We start from the raw sequence: 17,072 nt of genomic DNA, 5'->3' as shown, positions 1-17,072 counted from the left end.
ATTTTTAATGTCTTTTTAAACAGTTGATGTCTTTGGGTTTTATCTCAGAATTTTGTGACTGCTGTTCAGAGACATTGCTTCTGAGATACTGTATATAGAAAATCTTTTGTTGTCCATTTCGTTTCACAGACTGGTGTTTTTCTGTCGTGAAAGAGCTGAGAGGAGCTATGCTTCACTGTTCTATCCCAGAGTGAGCCCATGTGTCAGAATAACTCCCCTAGGACAGGGTTGGAAAGCATTGATTTATTTTTAACAGCTTTCTATTAGCTCAGGATATACAGATATTTAGGAAACTTGATGTTTTGAAGCTGAAATTTCAAACCTCTTTTGCAAGCTAGAGCTCTGTGGCAGGAATTGGGTGTTAATTTATTTTTTCAAGTACTCAGTCAGTGCTTAGTAATTGTTGATGATGAAACTGGTGGCACTTACAGAGGGCAGGAGGGGTCTGGCCTGGACCTGGCACAGGTGGCACATACCTGTTAACTGATGGATTCTGCTGTGTCTCCACTTCTTTTCCTCAAGAAGAACACCTTTAATTGGAAGGTGTGGGTTATTTTGTGCTGAGAAGGAAAAGGCAGTTGCTGTTCTCCGTGCTGGAAGATCAAAGGTTTTTACTGGAGAGAGATGCTTTGCACATCCTCTGCTTGTTGTGAATGAAAGGAATGTAACACAGGTGTCTGAATTTCTCTTGTAAGCCATTGAGAAGTGGCAGGGTTTGATCCCCAGTGCTCTGCAGCCCTTTCATGGGAAAACAGCAGCAAGTCTCAGTTCGGGATGGCAGCTTTGCCTTAGTGAATAATTCAGCAAAACTGTGCTGTCGGGTGAGGCAGAGGTGTGTTGATGTTCTGCTAACCTAGATTTGGGTTAAGCAGTCAGGGCATTAATAAATGGTGAAATGAGGGGGCAAATATGCAATGGAGCTGCCTTGCTGCTGGCCTAAAGGGAGCAGCACAGCCTCTGCTGTGCACTGGGATGCAGCTCTGCAGAGCAGCAGGATGCAGTGCTGAGCCCCCCGTGGCTCAGGTCCCTGTCCCATGGCATTCCTTGCCCAGGCAGCAGCCCAGGCCAGTCTCAGTTTCTGTGTTTTGGGCTCCTGCCTGTGCCCAGCTCTGCCTTGTCTGTGGGAAGGGCTGTTCCCAGGGGTAGTTCCTTCCCATTTGTGTTTTGCTGACAAGTCTGTATAAAGAAAATAAAAGGGTCAGGGACTCTTCTCTTTTTTCTGTTTCTAGCAGGGTTGCAAACCTCAAAACTGTTTGAAATTTATTTTGCAGACTTTGATGTGAAGGTCTTTTCCCAATGTAATTTCATTAAATTTCACAGCAAGATCCCAGTCCTATGGTCAGGGCCTGTTAATAGTGCTGCAAGATAAACACAAAGTATAAAAAGCACTCTTTTTTCAGTTATAAAAGCTGTAGCAATAAAAAGGCAGCAGGAGTTCCCCTGCTGTGGAAATAAAGGGTTTGTGTGTCCTTAGGGGGAGCAGAACCCTTTGAGCTGGGTGGTGGAAGGAGAGCAGAGCTCTCTACAGCAGTTTCAGCTCCTGACTGTGATCCATGTGCTGGAGCCAAGCTCTGCAGAGGCTTGGGTTTGTCCTGGCTGGGAACACTGGGGTTTTACTCATCTGGAACCACACAGAAAAGGAAAACCACAAAACCCTCAGCTTCCTGCTCTGCAGGTAACGTGATTGAGCTTCTCATTTCTCTACTTTCACTTTCTGCAGTGTTTGCTTGCATTAGGAACGGCTGGATTAAGGTCTTTATTTAAAATATGATTTGTCTTTTTAGATCTGTTCTCTTTTCACTGACAGGATGCAGGGTGTTTGTCTAGAGCTGCATCAGCTGATGTTCCAAAGCCAGGCTGTTGCTCATTGCTGCAGAAGTGTCTTGCTGCAGATCCCTTGCCTGTTGCGTTCATCTGTGCAGTTCTTCCTTCAGGAAGAGGTTTCATTGTTGTCACACTTCAGTGTTATGTTCACTAGCAAGAAAGTGAAGATTTCTGCCACCTAAGTAAATAGCCAGAGTGCTGTTGAGAGCAGCCAGCTGTTGGAGGCAGCTCTGTCAATCTGCCAAGCTCCTGAAGGCAGCAGCCCTGTGCCCAAATCCCTTATGGACTCCAGCCTTCTTCAGTGGAGCCCTGCAAGGCCTTTGGTACCTGCTGCCTTCACTCCTTCCAGCACTGCAGCAGAGCATTCCTGGCATTCCGTGCCTTTTGTCACTTGAATGACAATGTTGGGCAGGAGTGCCATCGCTGTGTGTCTTTCTGAAGAGGGTTTGATGCTGCCAAGCTGATAAAGCTGAAAATTCTGTTGGAAACATCAGTCATTAGACAATGACTGACATGTCTCAGCAGTGGGAATCAGGGGTTCCTTCCTGTTGTCCTGCTAATTTGTACTGAATGCTTCACAAGACAGTACAAAGCTGGAACTTTTATGAGTGCACAAGATTTTTTTTTTTGTAATGTTTTTCTTACCAAAAAAAAAAAAAAAGCTGCCTCCCAGCCCAAAAGCTGGTGTTCACAGAGCTGTGGTGTGATGTTTAACAAAGCCTCTGAGTGTTCATTAAGTTATTTTAGTGTTGAGAAATAAGTGGCCTATGGGTGTTTCTGCTGGATTTCAGCATGAGGAAAGGTTTGAACAAAGTAATGAAAGCAAACCAAAGTTCATTTAAGTGAGCTTTTTTAGTTTTGTTGACCTTTTTTTTTTTTTTATTCCTTTCTATGGGAATTTTCCTTCATTTTTCCCCTCTCCAGTTCCTTGGAAAGCAGAGTAATTTAAGTCCTGTGAGGAGAGCTGTGAATGGCAGCAGGGCACCCCTGGCCATAGTGGAGAAGCGCTGGGCAAACCCTGGGGCTGGGTTCTGCCCATCCCCTGTGGCACTGAGGATCTGCTCCCCTGCAGACAGGGAGAGGATGCAGTGGGAACACCCAGACCTGTTGTGTGGCCATGGGGAGATCTGTGCTGCTGCTGTGCTGGGCAGAGTGGTGGAAATTCAACCAACTCGGGTTGTGTCTCTAATGCAAGTGTCAGGGCAGGTCCTGTGTCACCAGAGGACAAAGTGGGTGGTGACAGAGCACCAGGTATAGGTGGCAGGTTTTGTCTCTTCTCATAGCTGAGCTGCTGGGTTGGGTTTGTGTTGTTGAACTTGACTTGGAGTCTGAGGGCTTCAATCAAGCGTTGGGTTGAGCTGGGTGAGCTCTTGCCAGCCTGGTAGGATGGGGTCTGGCACTCACAAAGCAACAAGAGGGTGGGATAGGACTGGGGAAGTAAAACCCAGCAACAGTCATTGACTACAGAGATACCATGGCTGACTGAGGAGGGCCTTGGGTTGGAAGTGGTTGGAGGATGCAAGAATAGCTGAAGGAAGGATGTTGTGGCTTTGCTTATCACTCTTTTCATTGATATCTTGTGCTGTGATGGAGGGCAGGATGATGTGCTAGATGGAACCACTGCAGCTGTTCTTAGGCTCTTTGTCTTTGGATCTAGCCCTTACCCCTGGAATTAGAACATTTTTTTCTGAAATCCAGATTGGGGAAGTACAAAAATAGATCAGATAGATCTATCTACAGATACCACTTCTAAAGCTTAGTACAAAATTGCCTTGAATTTAGTATCTAAAAGTTCTCCAGCCAAGTGCTTTCAAAGACATCTAAAAGCTTTATATACTCTCTAGATTTGCAATTTAATTTCTTGCTTAAGCAACTCTACACACCTCCATTATAATTCAGCAGAACTAAGCAAAAATGCCCATTGGGACCATGTGTTCCAAGGTGTTCTTAAGATCCAGATCAAAACCTTTCCCAGTGTAACAGTGCAGAAAGAACCTTGCAGCTGAGCCCAGGTTTTCAGAAGGGCTCAGTTCCTCTCTAAGGCTGTGAAGATACTGATCAGTTGTTCAGAACAGCACACATGGCCACTCACAAGCAAGAGACCAGTTCATGTGAAGCAGATCCAAACTTGAACAATTGGCTTGGTGTATTTTTAGTTATGCATAGATGTCAGGCTGGTAGTATTTGGAAAAAAAAACCCAAACAACCCTATATGTTAGAAAGTTTGGGATCCAGACATGAAGATCTGCTACACTTGCATTGTGCAAAGGATTGTCTCTGGTGGAAATAGTGGTGAAGTGGGAAAGCAGCCCCGTGCTGGGGTCAGAGCATTGTCCCTCCCCAGGAGAGTCTGAAGCCTCTTAAAAGCCCATTCCAGTATGAGTCTCCTCACTATTGTACAGATTGTTTCCAAAATTTTATTTGTACATGTTAGTGCAACTTGAACATTTCTACACATACACTTTCTCCACTTATTTTTATTTCTCTTTCTAGTTATTTAACTAGTTGGTGACAGGCAACATGTAACTATTCTTATTCACCTGCCTTGGGAGGATTTCTTATTCTTATTTCTTATTGTGTCACTGTAGGATTCAGTCTGGGTCCAAGGTGTTTATTGGAGCCAGTGGGATGCAGGCTGTGATTGGTGTTACCACTTTGCTGGCCTAAGGTATCTAGAGGGATGATGGAAACATGCTTGTTGCTTTATCCAAAGAAATGAAATCCTTTCCATTGACCTTAAGCAAAGGCCTCAAGGGCAGATTTTTCCCCTTGTTTTTAGTCTGAGTACAGGCTCCTAAAATTAAAAAGGAAAGTAATAAAATCAATCAAACCCCTTCCCCAGCCCTCCTTCCTATGGTATATTTTATAATTGTTGCTGTGCTGTTTCATATTGAAAAAGTATCGTGCATGGCCCTTTGCATAATTTATTATTGTTGTTCACCAGGAGAGGTTCCAGGTGCTGCCCAATAAATTTCCCAGGGCAGTGTCACCCTTTGTTCCTGACAGCTGCTCCATGACAGGCTCAGCTCTGCAGGGTTATGCCGTGGCTGCCTTGGGCACAGCTTGCAGGAATATTTTGGGTGAAGCACAGTGCTGCTGTGAGAGCAGACACAGTCTCCTGGTGTGGCAGCCCCTCTTGTTTGGGGACAGTTGAGGCCTGCAGGTTCTGTGCAGCACTGTTCCACCAGGCTTGGTGCTGGGCTGTGAGCCATGTGTCAGATGCTGCTCTCCTGCTGGAAATTGCCTGAACCCCAGCTTGGGCTGGAAGCTGCTGTTTCATCCTAGTGCTGCACCCTCCTCTGGGCAGGGAGCTTTAACTCTCTTTATACAAATGGTGTTTCCATGCAGGGCAGTGTCAGGGATTATATTAAAGGTTACCAGTGGGTTTTGGAGAGGGCAGAGACTTCATCCTCAGGTTTTGCTCCTGGGAGTTTCCAGTCTGAGGGAACTAATCTTAATCCGATTGCAATTTCTTGCCCTCTAAGCTTAACCTACTTTAGCAGGCGTGGTGGTGGAGGTATTTATAGATGCTGGAAGTGCTGTTGGATGTAGCCCTTATCCTGCAGTGGTGGGTGGGTGTCTGCTGGTGCAGCTGTGAGCCACCTCCCAGCCCCAAGTCAGGCTGATGTCTCACTGAAATATTGTCTAGTACAATTGTTTTGCCATGGAGTGTGCTCATGACAGGGGCCAGTAATCCTTCCAGAGTCCTGGCTGCTCTAGGCTCGGGTGTTTGTATTCCCTAGCTGGAAGCACACTTGTGGCTGTGGGTGAATTATGGCTAAATCCTCTTTCTAACGAGGTGACTCCTAAAAATGAGCATACTTAGCTTACTCCAGGGCAAAATCATCATTTCAGATTTGAATGCTGACTCTAGGATCATAGGAAATTGAAGATTTCATTGAATGATTAAAAAGAACATTAACAGACAGATGCACTGGAAATATTTGTACCCTTTAAAGTGAATTTCTGTGGTTGCAGCTCTTAAAACTCATAAATCAAACCCCAGGCCTCTTCTTTCATCCAGACTCCTCAAACAGAACTGCATGACATGTTGAAGTTCTTCAAGTTTTGTTGCAAAATTTGACTAGATTTTCTTGAAAAATAGTTTATCTTGAGTGTAAGACTGGAAACCTCCTTTAGTCTCAAACGAGTTGTGCTGGTGTTGGAGTAGATCCATGAGCAAGACTGGGAAGAAAGGAAATACAAGTGCAAGATGTAGTTGGAAGGGTCTGTGGGCAGGCAGAGCTGTGCTAACAGCAGCAGGAATAACCAGCTGGAAATCCTGGGAGCCTTCAGGATGTCAGCAACTGCAGGGCTGCAGCTCTGAACGCAGGTAAATGTTCTTTGCTGTCTCTACATCAAAGCAGGCATTTTGTTAGCAGACAAGATACAGCAGTTTGGTTTTTTAAAGCTGTTGGAAGAGCAGAGATCTGTGTTGCTTTTGGTTTTTTTTTCATGTCCCACCTTGGAGTTTGCACGAGCTTTGCTTGGAATTACCGTGGAAGGAATCAGAGCTGATAGTTTTCTCTTAAGAAAATTACCTCAAGCATTGAGCTCTGTTTCCAAATAGAGGTAAATAATCAATTTTTCTCCATTTCCTCTGTCTTTTTGTTAAGATGTTTTACTATTACAAGGGAGAGGTAGAAAGATTGCACAGTTCATTACAGATCCATTGACTTTCCTTCCTGCTGTTTGCTGTCACAGCTTGTGTTTCTGTGGTTGTATCTTTTTTTTTTGGTTACAGTAAGAGAGAGAGCAGGTTTGATTCCTGGTGTATCATCACTCCACAAGCAGAGAGTGACTTCAGCCTCTGACCAGAGAGAATATTTACCTGTGCACTGAGATTCCCTTGAACACTGTGACCTGTGCTCCCTTGGCCTTGCTCAATCAAGAGCTTGATCCTGCAGAGTTGAACGAGTGGAAAATATTTTTACAGTGATCAGTGTGTACCCTTGCAGTATAGAAACCTTGGAAAAATCCATTAAACTGCTGCTGTTTTGAAAATCTTGCTGCTTGAAAAGGGAGCATTTTGTTCTGTGTAACCTGAACGTGGGAAGCAGTGCTCTTGAGGTGTGGCATGCAGGAATGGTGGTGAGGAAATTCTGGGAAGAAGCTGGAATTGCTTTCCTCCAACAGGAAGTGACTCAGAGACTTGGAGAAATGGCCAAGGGCATCCTGTACCAGCCACAGTGTGTCCAGCAAGACCAGGACAGTGACAATCCCTCTGTGCTGGGCACTGCTGAGGCACCTTGAGTCCAACATGACAAGACAAACTTTGAGGGGCTGGAGTGTGCCCAGGGAAGGGAACGGAGCTGGGAAGGGTCTGGAGCTCCAGGAGGGGCTGAGGGAGCTGGGCAGGGGCTCAGCCTGGAGCAAAGGAGGCTCAGGGGGGTCCTTGTGGCTCTGCACAGCTCCTGACAGGAGGGGACAGCCAGGGGGTCAGGCTGTGCTCCAGGGAACAGGGACAGGAGCAGAGGGAGCGGCCTCAGGCTGGGCCAGGAGAGGTTTAGGTTGAATATTAGGGATAATTTCTTCAGCTGTCAAGCATTGGAAGGTGCTGCCCAGGGATGTGGTGGGGTCCCATCCCTGGAAGTGTAAAAACATGTGGATGTGGTGCTTGAGGCCGTGGTTTGATGATGAACAAGGTGGTGGTGCTGGAGTGATGGTTGGACTCTGTGATCTTAGAGCTCTTTCCAACCTTAATGATTTTGTGATTCTGTAAATCGTAGATGTCCTAGGTGAAGTAAAAATAGTAGTACACAATCTAACTCTGGAGGAAAACTTTTGGCCTGCATGTGACCTGCTAGACAGCTGTTTCTTGTTTTGTGAGGGCTGGTTGGCTGTGGTGGTGGTGAGGGGGCCTCACAATGATGAGAACTTAACTGCAGAGCCAAGTGCTTGGATTAAATCTGGTGACGGATAGCAGCACATAAATAATTCTGTCCTTGGCCTCACACCCATTCACCAGTGCAGCAAGGAACAAGGGCTGCTGTGAGCCCAAACTCTTCTGGGGCTGTTGTGTAGGTGCTTTTCCCAATGTCCATTTTGGCTGTGATCTATGGAATGCCAAGGGCTGTGCATTTGGGGACCCTCCTGGACCTCAGTTCCATGCACAGGCCTGGTGGTAGAAGGATGACTTCCTTTTAAAAATTGTTTTGAGGACACCACCACCATTACCACTTTAAAGCTGGGATGATTTGCAATAAAGATTGCTATCCTTATGGGTGGATGAACTTAGTTACAACCAGAAAGTTCTTTTTGGCTGTCTTTTTTCTTCTTGGAGAGCAGCCTAACATAGGATACAATCCTGTTTAGATTCCCTCAAAACATAAGGTAGTACTTAGCACCTCTGCTCAGCTGAAATCTGGGCCATCCTGGTTTCAAATATGGTCTGGGCTTGGTATAACCATTAACATGCAGCTGAACAAACCCAGTGGTCACAATTGGGAAGACCATAAGTCAAGAAACTTCATAATTTCAGGTCTGGTGTTGAGGATTCCCCTAATTTGTGAAAAAGTTATCTATTTCAGAGTTAGTTTTGGTTTCTTCCAAATCATTCTCTCTCCCATAGTCTTTACTGTAAAAGTTCTCAGAGAAGTAGATGTTCTAATGGTTGATGATTAGAATTATGTGTTAAGATAGCAGAACCTTTAAAAGACAATTAATATAGGATGGATATTTCTGCAGCACATTTTCAGGCAGTTTTGGTCACCAGCCTTGGTGGTGGTGGGCATTGGTGAATTCCAGAGGCACCATAACCCCCACCCCTCTTTGTTGTAGTGAGACAGGGTGGTCTGTAAAGAGCCTGTGCATAGCAAAAAACAGCTAAACTGCACCTAAAGGGGCTCTTCTGCCTCCAGTTAGAAGGATGTGTCTGCAAGGATTAGAAACATGGAGTCAAAAGTCTTTTTCAGGATGAAACTCAAGGTTTGGAGTCCGCAGCTGAAGCTGTGGAAGGCTGCTGGGGAGCACAGTTTGCTTTGGCTCTCCTCAGACTTTGCTTCATTTGAGTCTGTTGTTTCACTTACAGTACATTTCCATGTGATCTGTGCTGGATGGAAATTCCTGGCATTTCTCAGGATGTTCGTTTTTCCCGGCCACATTCCTTGTTCATCAGCTGAGCAGAAACAAACCATCCTGTTTGCTTCCCAGGGGCAGCCTAAGCTTCTGTATTTGTTGGATTTGTAGAAAATCCAGCTTCAGATGGTGGATTGACATAATTGAAACTATCCTTAGAAACCTACTGAGGTTGGAATCAATAGACCAATATTTAAGTGAGTTACAAAGTGTTCTGTCCCTGAGTGAAAACAGGAAGAAACTTGGTGCATAAAGTTTACAAATGATAAGAATAGGAGCAGGCTGTGAAGAGATTTTCTGATGGGGGTTTGTAGTTAATTGTATCAGTTTTAATCTTGGACCATGTCAAGTCCCGTGTTCTCCTGAGCTGTATAAACATTGCTGTGAGAAAGGGAAAAATCTCCCAACACAATGTGGACAGGGGCTGGGGTTTCAGGAGTGTGAACAAAACAGACTCAAAGGATAACAGAAGAAATCCCTGGACCCCAACAGCCATCCTGTGCTTGGAGCTCATATAAAAGACATGCCAAGGTGCCCTTTCCCTCCTCAGAGCCATCCCCCCAGGCTGTGTGTGGCAGGTGGGGCCTCTGTGCCCCGTGGGTGTACATGGAGGATGCTCAGCCCTGGGGATGGAGGTGGTGTTGCTGGAGCCCTGGCAGGTGATCCAGGTGCTCCAGCTGTCCCAGGAGGTGCTGTGGATGCCTTGCTTTGGCAACTGCCTTGGAATGAGCTGGGGAAGACCTTGGTATGAGAGCTGGCTCTGTGTCACCATCCCCATGTCCTAACACAAGCTGTGATTTGCTAATGTTGTAAAATGTTAAATCCTTTTCTTACAAGATGTCATTTTTTTCCTGTTTATTTCCAGATGCTCTCAATATTTTGTGCTGACAAAAAGTTCACTTTATGTTCATTGTCTCCCAGGTAAACGCAAAGCGCTGAAGTTAAATTTTGCAAATCCACCTTTCAAGTCCACAGCAAGATTTACTCTAAATACTTCTGGAGTTCCTTTCCAAAATCCACACATGTGAGTATAAAGCCAATGGCACAACTAGTGGAACAACTTTGAAATTAATTAGCCAACACCCAGTGTTAGTTAAATGCAATTTGATTAGTCCAGTTATTTGTCAGTTTGTTTAAATCTCTCAGTTTTGAGTCACTGTAAAATATTTTTTTCCCAGAATTAAAGAAAAGGTTAAATTGGGATCTTCTTGGTTTACACTGGAGCTAATGCCTTCCAGAATTGATTGAATGGAGTGTTGTAGCTGATAATGCTAGATACATGTATAATTAATATCTAGACTGATTCACTGTTGTTTTCCTGTATCTTTATTCAGCTTATTACATTTTGTTAGAATTTCTTGTTTCTGTGTTACTTGTGAAAGTCATAACTGTGACAGAATTGTTTTCAGCACTAAGACAGACAAAGATTGAGGATTATTATCATTTTAGCCACAGGGAGACGTTAGGGGAGTTATGCAGAGATTAGATCTCAGTGAGTTTTCTGGCCAGTTTAGCCCCAGGATATCCCTGTCCAAAGTCTGAGAGCAAGTGTGGCACAGAGCTGTTCCTGACTCTAATAAATACCAAGCACCAAAAAAGATCAGCTTTGTATCCTCAGATCCACCAATCTAGCTGGACAGTGCTGCTCTGCAGCCAGTCCCCGTGGCAGATGCAGCAAGCATGCAAAACATGTCCTGCATTTTTCTTCTTGAAGGTCTCAGGAGTTTTGTCAGTGTCAGGTCTCAGGATCTGCAGCTGCAGCCTCCCTGCTGCCTGGGCTCTCTGGAGTGTCCCTGCCAGGCTGCTCCTGCTTGGCTCTGCATGTCACTGCCTCTCTCCTGGAGCTCAGTGCTTCCTGCTTCCCCAGGATGTACCTGCTGGGCTCTGTTCCTGGGAGCTTTGGGGATTTTCAAACAAGCTTTTAGCAACTTAGGATCATGTTTCTGATGAGTTATTGGCGGTAATTACAATATAGAGAAATTTTATAGAGCACTCTATATTATTCTTAAAATCTTGAGTGACCTGTCCAGCAAGTCCTCTTCTTTCCTTCTCTTTCCTCTCTGAAATAGAGTATTTTTATTGGTTATAGAGTTCACATTTAAATACTTTTTCTGTTTCATCACATCATCAAACTCTTGTCAAGATTTTCTGCAAAACCCCTTCTGGGGCTCTTTCATCTCTCTGACCTTGTTAGTCCATTAAATAAAGATTTAGTCTCAGCTAGTGAGTCCCCACCATCAGCCATCTATAGGGATTTGAATTTTCTGTGCTTATCTGTGTGGATTTCTGTCTCAGATTCACTGGAAGTCACAGTGGCTCCTGTCTAGCACAGAAGAGCTTTCATTGTTAGTCTGTGACATCTTAAGTTTCATGTTTGTGCAAGTGATTGTCAACACTGTGCAAGACAGGTGCTGCTCTTTCCCTGTGGGAGCTGCAGTTGTTGGCAGGGATTGGATTCTGGGCTGGTTAATGGAGCTGGTTAATGGTCTGAGGCTTGCAGGTGTTCTGGGTTGGATATGATAGATGTTCAAGTGCCACAATTGATGGTGATGTGTCTGTGCTAAAGCTTTCTTGGGAGGCTGCAAGCTGTAATGGCCATTTCTGTTTGGAAGAGATGGATGCTGTTGGCTTGGTTGCTTTCTCTGTGGTGAGGCTGGTTGAGCTTGGGTGCAGCAAATTGTCCTCATGTCCTTTGTGTGGCCTTAGCAGATGCTGTTCCTCAAAAGGAGTGTTGACATCTTCTCATTGCATGCTTCTGTCCAGTGTTTGTCTGGCAGCTGATGTATCTCTGTCTCCTGCCTTCTTCCCCGAGATGCTGCAAGGACTTTTTCCTCAGTAGGCTAGAAACCTTTTCTAGACTTTGGATTTGAGCTGGATATTTCAGACCTCCTCGCCCAGACGTGTTCCTGATGCAGAGTGTGTTCACCAAGCCACTTCTCAGCCTGGTGGAGCTGAATAGCCTCAGTGTCCTCCTGAAACCAGCACTGGCTCCACACTGCTGGGGATTGTCCTGGACAGGCCCTGTTGCTCCAGATGGGTGGATCTGAAGATACAGAGAGGTTCTTTTCTCACATGAAATTTGGGGTTCTGTGGTTTGGATCCACCAATCCAGGGGTGTCCTATTGCTTCTGCCTGAGATGGTGTGTTGAGCAGCAGAAAGCAAGGTAGGGGTTTGGAAGGAAGGTCCATTCTGGGTCAGTGACTCCATGTGATGGAGGAGGTGTGTTTGTGTCTTGTTTGGTTCAGCTGGAACTGCTGCCACCAAATCTTCTTGAGAAGTGCAAAGAGATTTTCATCTAGGCATGATATGTTCCCTGCCTGTCTGTAGGGCATCCAGCACAGTTGTAAACATCATTTTACATGTGACCTGTACAGGGTAAGGCAGAATAGAGCCTCAATTACAAAAGTAGTTGAGGAATATAATTCATACTTGAAAGGATGGAGTCTAGAGAAGAGGTGAGAGTTGTACTGGTGGAAGGATGCAGTCTAGAGAAGAGGTGAGAGTTGTGCTGGTGGAAGGATGCAGTCTAGAGAAGAGGTGAGAGTTGTACTGGTGGAAGGATGCAGTCTAGAGAAGAGGTGAGAGTTGTACTGGTGGAAGGATGGCTGGTCAGTCAGTGAGGCTGTGTGATCACCGTGCTGTGCAGGCTGGGGAGCAGTCGTGGCTGTGGAGATCTGCCAGGTTAGCCCACAGCTCCTGTGAGTTCAGGCTGACTTTGTCACTTAGACCAGATTAACAGCTGCTAACTTTGTTTTCCCTGCAGCAGACGTTGCAGAGACTGGAGGACACAAGCCATGGTTAGGGTGAGCTCTTCAAATTCCAACCCATTATACCAACTGGAAAGCATCCCACCTTTTACCTCATCTGTCCTGTGTCCAAGTAGGATTTAGGTCACAAACAAAATTAGATGACTCCGTTATCAATGTGGAAGCTTTACAGAGCTGCCTGCAGCTGGTTGCCTTTGCTAAAAGGAAATTCAGATCACACTACCAGGAGTGATGTGGTGAGGTGTGACTGTGGCTGTGCATGGCAGGATTTCTGGCTGGGCTGTGCTGCCCATTGCTCTTGAAACTAAGATGGAAACCATTTGGCTGTAGGATCGTGGGATTTTTGGTTGTCTGGAAAGCTTTGTATTCTTGTGCAGTGATACCTGGATGTTGACTAAGAGGATTTAGATTGATCTGCCAGGAAATGGGCAAGCACAGAGAATGTTGTTTGGCACGTGGTTGACAGCATGCTGCTTCTGGAGTGTTCTGTCTGCTGGCTGGGAAGTCTCTTGACTCTCAGAGTTGCCACCTCTTGAGAACCTGATTACCAGAGCATTGCAGTTTCACCTGGAAAGGTGACAGAATGAACTCATCTCTCTTACTGTGCAAATTTGATGTTTGAAGTGTCTGGTGTCCAGTTGAACTCCACAGTCTCCCTATAGCTTGTGAGTGTCTTCATGGATTTATTGGGATTTAAGCTTTCCAGAGCTGCCCTGCATGGAGCTTCTCCTTGTGACACCTGGGAGAGTCACACACTTGACAGAGAGCTGCCCCAGGAGTGTGTTGGATGTTCTGCTGGATTCTTCAAAAGCCAGTGGAGGTCCAGTTGCACATCACACTGTGCTGCTTCCTTTTTTTCTGTATAGTTCAGGGACTGTTATTCCTGGAAAGGTTTTTTTCTGGCTGTTCCAAAGCCTCTCTGAGGTGTCTGTTGCTCTTTTAATCTCCTCTTAGGCTTTCCCATACCCTTCTGGCATGTGGGGTCAGGCTCTGTAGCTGCAGAGCCTGCAGCTGGTGGAGTTTTTTAGGAAGTAACCTGAGAGAGTTCCTACCATTTTTGAAAAAAAACCCAGAACCTAAACCCCAAAGGGGAATATTCTAAACTGTCATGTTTCCTACTACTGATGTGAATTTTCCTGTAAATATTTCTCTGTCTCTTCCTCATTTCTGTAAGTATCACTTCACATCTTTATTATTACTGGTTTCTCTTACCTTTCTGCTGTGATACCTTCCTGTGGCAGGGAGTGCTGCCTGGAAGCCTTGGAGGCAGAATTCAGAGTCAAACGTACCAAGAATTTGATTTTTTTCCAGAGACTGATTCTGTCCTTTTTCCTGAAAGTTGCAGAATCTGGATGTAATCACTTGTGTTTTCAAGTCAGCACAAATAAAATGCAGCCTCCAAGGCCTCAGCAGAGACATCTCAGTGTCTGAAGGAGCCTGTGGTAACCAGGCTTTCCCTTCTCATACAAACATCACTGTCGGTTCAGTGCTGGAACAACGTTTCTTCTGTAATTTTTTCAGGAGCATTTTTTGCAAACTGATGAATTTTGCCTTGTGTTTAACCTTGCTCTTCCTTCCAAGAGTTTAGGAGTTCATTTGGCCAGTGATCTCTGCATGACAGAGATGATGTGGTCTGTAACACACTCGAGTATCTCTGGCTTTGAGTAGGTCTCTGCTTCAGAGAAGGTGCTGCCAGAGTCAGTGTGAGATTTTCACTGAATGTGCTGCTTTAAGGTCTGTTTTTTATTTTTTTTTTAACTTTCTAAGTTTTTGGTATTTCTTAAGTGCAAATCCTCTCTGCAAAGGAGCTTTTTGCTGTCTGCAGCTTCCAAATTAAACTTCTCTAGCAGCTTCCACATCCCTTGGAGCTTCACTGCCCTGGTAGGACTGTTCTTTCTGTAAGGGTTTGATATCCCAGCACTCTGCTTCTGCCTTCAGTCCTTCTGTGTCTGGAACCAAAATTTGCACCTTGTGTATCTCCATTAAGCCAATTCACATGAATTTTTCAAGGGTGCTGAGCACCTGCCTTCCTGCCACACTGCAGGGCTCCTCAGAACTTCTGGAAACTGGTGAGCCACCTGTGTGGCTAAATCCAATCCAGATGGTATGTAATGACCTGACTCCCATGGGTTCCAGGTGCTCCACAGGTGCTGAGTGATTGAGCTGTGCAGTTATAAATTGTTGCACAAATCTCTGCATTCTCCCTCCTGTGGATGGGAAGCTGGGACACGCTGACTTCTGGAAGAGGCAGGAATTAGGCAGAGAGTTCATCAGGGATCTCTGGTCTGTGACCCACAGGTAGCTTTGTGTTACCTGTCCCATCTGGGCATGGTTGGGAGCTGCTGTCCTGGTTCTTGGGCACACAGCCATGGTCAGGGCTGCTCATCTGGGGGCAGAATTTGGACCTTGCAGCCTCGACCCTCTTGGTGTGATGCATAACAGGACCCCCACCCAGGGCTGGGAATTGGCCTGTCCCCTCCATGGTGGGAAGAAAAATGATGGGTGAGAGGATGGGGATGGTGCCAAGTCACCTTGCAAACACTGAGACCTGGCCTGTCCTGCCCAGATAGGACAGCAGCTGGGTACTGGAGTGGCAGAGGAGCCATGGTGGCAGAGACACTGGGTTATCCAAGGTGGGAGAGGCTGGAGGCTTCTGTGCCTGTCCCTGTGGGCCCTCCTGGCAGCACAGCCATCCTTGGCCATGGGGCTGGGACACAGATGTGTCACACACCAAGGCATCAACATCCTGCAGTTCCTAATTCAAGGTGCAATGGCTGATGCTTGGGCTGCCTCCTCAGGGCTGTTTTCCATGGCACGTTGAGCAAAAGAAGGTGGGATGGGGTAGTGGCAGAGCTGGGTTACCTGTAAGGGTATTTTTAAGTGTTGTACTCACTTTTCCAGGGACACCAAGGTGGTGTCTGGGGTAAGTCATTCGAGAGTAGTGGTTTTGAGTTGATTGCCAGATTTTTTCCTACTGAGTTGAGCTGTGTGGAGGGGGGTGAAGTATTCTGGGTCATTGGGGATGAGAAAGGCAGAGCAATGAGCTGGAAATGTTCATTTTCAAACTGAACTTGACTTCATGAAATCTCCATCAGTGTGGCCTGCTGGGACACAGAGTGTCTGGACAGAAGAGCAAAGCTGGGGATGTCTCCCTTGGGTAGGAGTTTCCTATAGACTTTCCTTCTCATGCCTGGCTTTTGGGGAGCTGTGTTGCCTCCCCTTCATCCTGGTGGCTTGTTTCAAAGCAGGGAAAGTAGGTTGAGGAGTTTCAGAGTTGACATCAGCTCTCACCTTCATGCTGTTGTGTTACCAGAAGCAAAATTTCCCCCTCTTCTTTTCCTTCCCTTTATTTTGAGGTGCTGCATCCATCCCCCAAGGACATGCTGGCTTCCTATGCAGATGTTTGGAGAGGAAAATGGGATGAAGGAGAATGTTATGTGTAACATCTCTGAATAAATGTGTGTAAATATATTTGTGCGTACACACAGGTTTTGTCCCCAGCCATTTTTTTTGATAAACATCTTGTTCAATAATTATTTACAAGTAGCAGAGTAGAACATGGCTTATGCATTGGGCTGAGCTTGGTGCCTGTGTGTCCCTGCTGTGCTGAGCAGCTGGTGGAGCTGGGCTCTGACCCTGAGGGGCTGCCAGTGTCACTGTTCATCTGACAGGGTCAGGCAAGGACCACCACAGTTCATATCTCCTTGGACTCCAGATGGAAAACCATGTTCCTGCAGGATACCCCAATAAACCAGCTCTCAGAATAAACTCTGCTCATTGCTGCTCTGTACTTGGGATCCCACCTTTCATCAGAGCAGGACTGGCACCTCCTTTATCTCTTCAGACTTTGATTACCAGCTCGTAGTAGAATGTCTTTTGTTTTCCCCTGGCTATGGAAAAGTGAGTCAACTCTTCTGCTTTGTGAGTTCAAACTGAAGGAATCAGTCATTGCTTTTATCTTCTGTGCACACTGAGGAATGGAGAATAAAGAGAGAAGAGTCTTCAGGTTCAAAGACAACTTCTGTCCTCACTCTTTGCACAAATGAGTGACTTCCAGCATGTGCCATGGAGAACCTTGGGTCTGAATGGACAGATGCACACGGGAAAATCAGCTCCTGAACAGAGTGGTCATGGAAAGCATCTTGTGGTGGACAGGAGAGATGTGATGGAGGTGGGGGTTGGCCTGAGGGACTGTACTGGTTTAGCTATTCTGCTTGATTGGGGAACAAGCTCCTGAAAGGGATCTGAATTATCTGGGTTTGCTGTGTATTGTGTCTGTGAAAACTACAGACATCCTTGATATCAGGTGGATGTTCTTGCCTCATACCACAAACACCTTTCCATTTTGGGAAATGCAGTAAAAAGAGAGCAAATCATAAAATCATAGCATAAACTGAGTTGGA

General features: G+C 45.8%; 1 protein-coding gene across 3 annotated transcripts in view; it reads left to right on the top strand.

Annotated features, from left to right (window-relative positions):
* The window catches only part of MAP2K4 (mitogen-activated protein kinase kinase 4), a 63,748-nt gene that overhangs the window by 13,155 nt on the left and 33,521 nt on the right, over positions 1-17,072 (top strand). For 2 of the 3 annotated variants that reach the window (XM_071452552.1, XM_071452551.1), the window contains exon 2: positions 9,823-9,925. The exons of the other annotated variant lie outside the window; for it this stretch is intronic. In XM_071452552.1, coding sequence (XP_071308653.1) covers positions 9,823-9,925 — 103 coding nt within the window. The remainder of the gene's footprint in view (positions 1-9,822; positions 9,926-17,072) is intronic. 3 annotated transcript variants of the gene reach the window in all.

Source organism: Agelaius tricolor, unplaced genomic scaffold (genome assembly GCF_023055355.1).
Source record: "Agelaius tricolor isolate 1412-34295 unplaced genomic scaffold, bAgeTri1.0.p SCAF_35, whole genome shotgun sequence".
NCBI classification, from domain to species: Eukaryota; Metazoa; Chordata; class Aves; order Passeriformes; family Icteridae; genus Agelaius; species Agelaius tricolor.
Note: the sequence above shows the minus strand (reverse complement) of the source record. Positions and strands in the feature narration are given on the sequence as shown.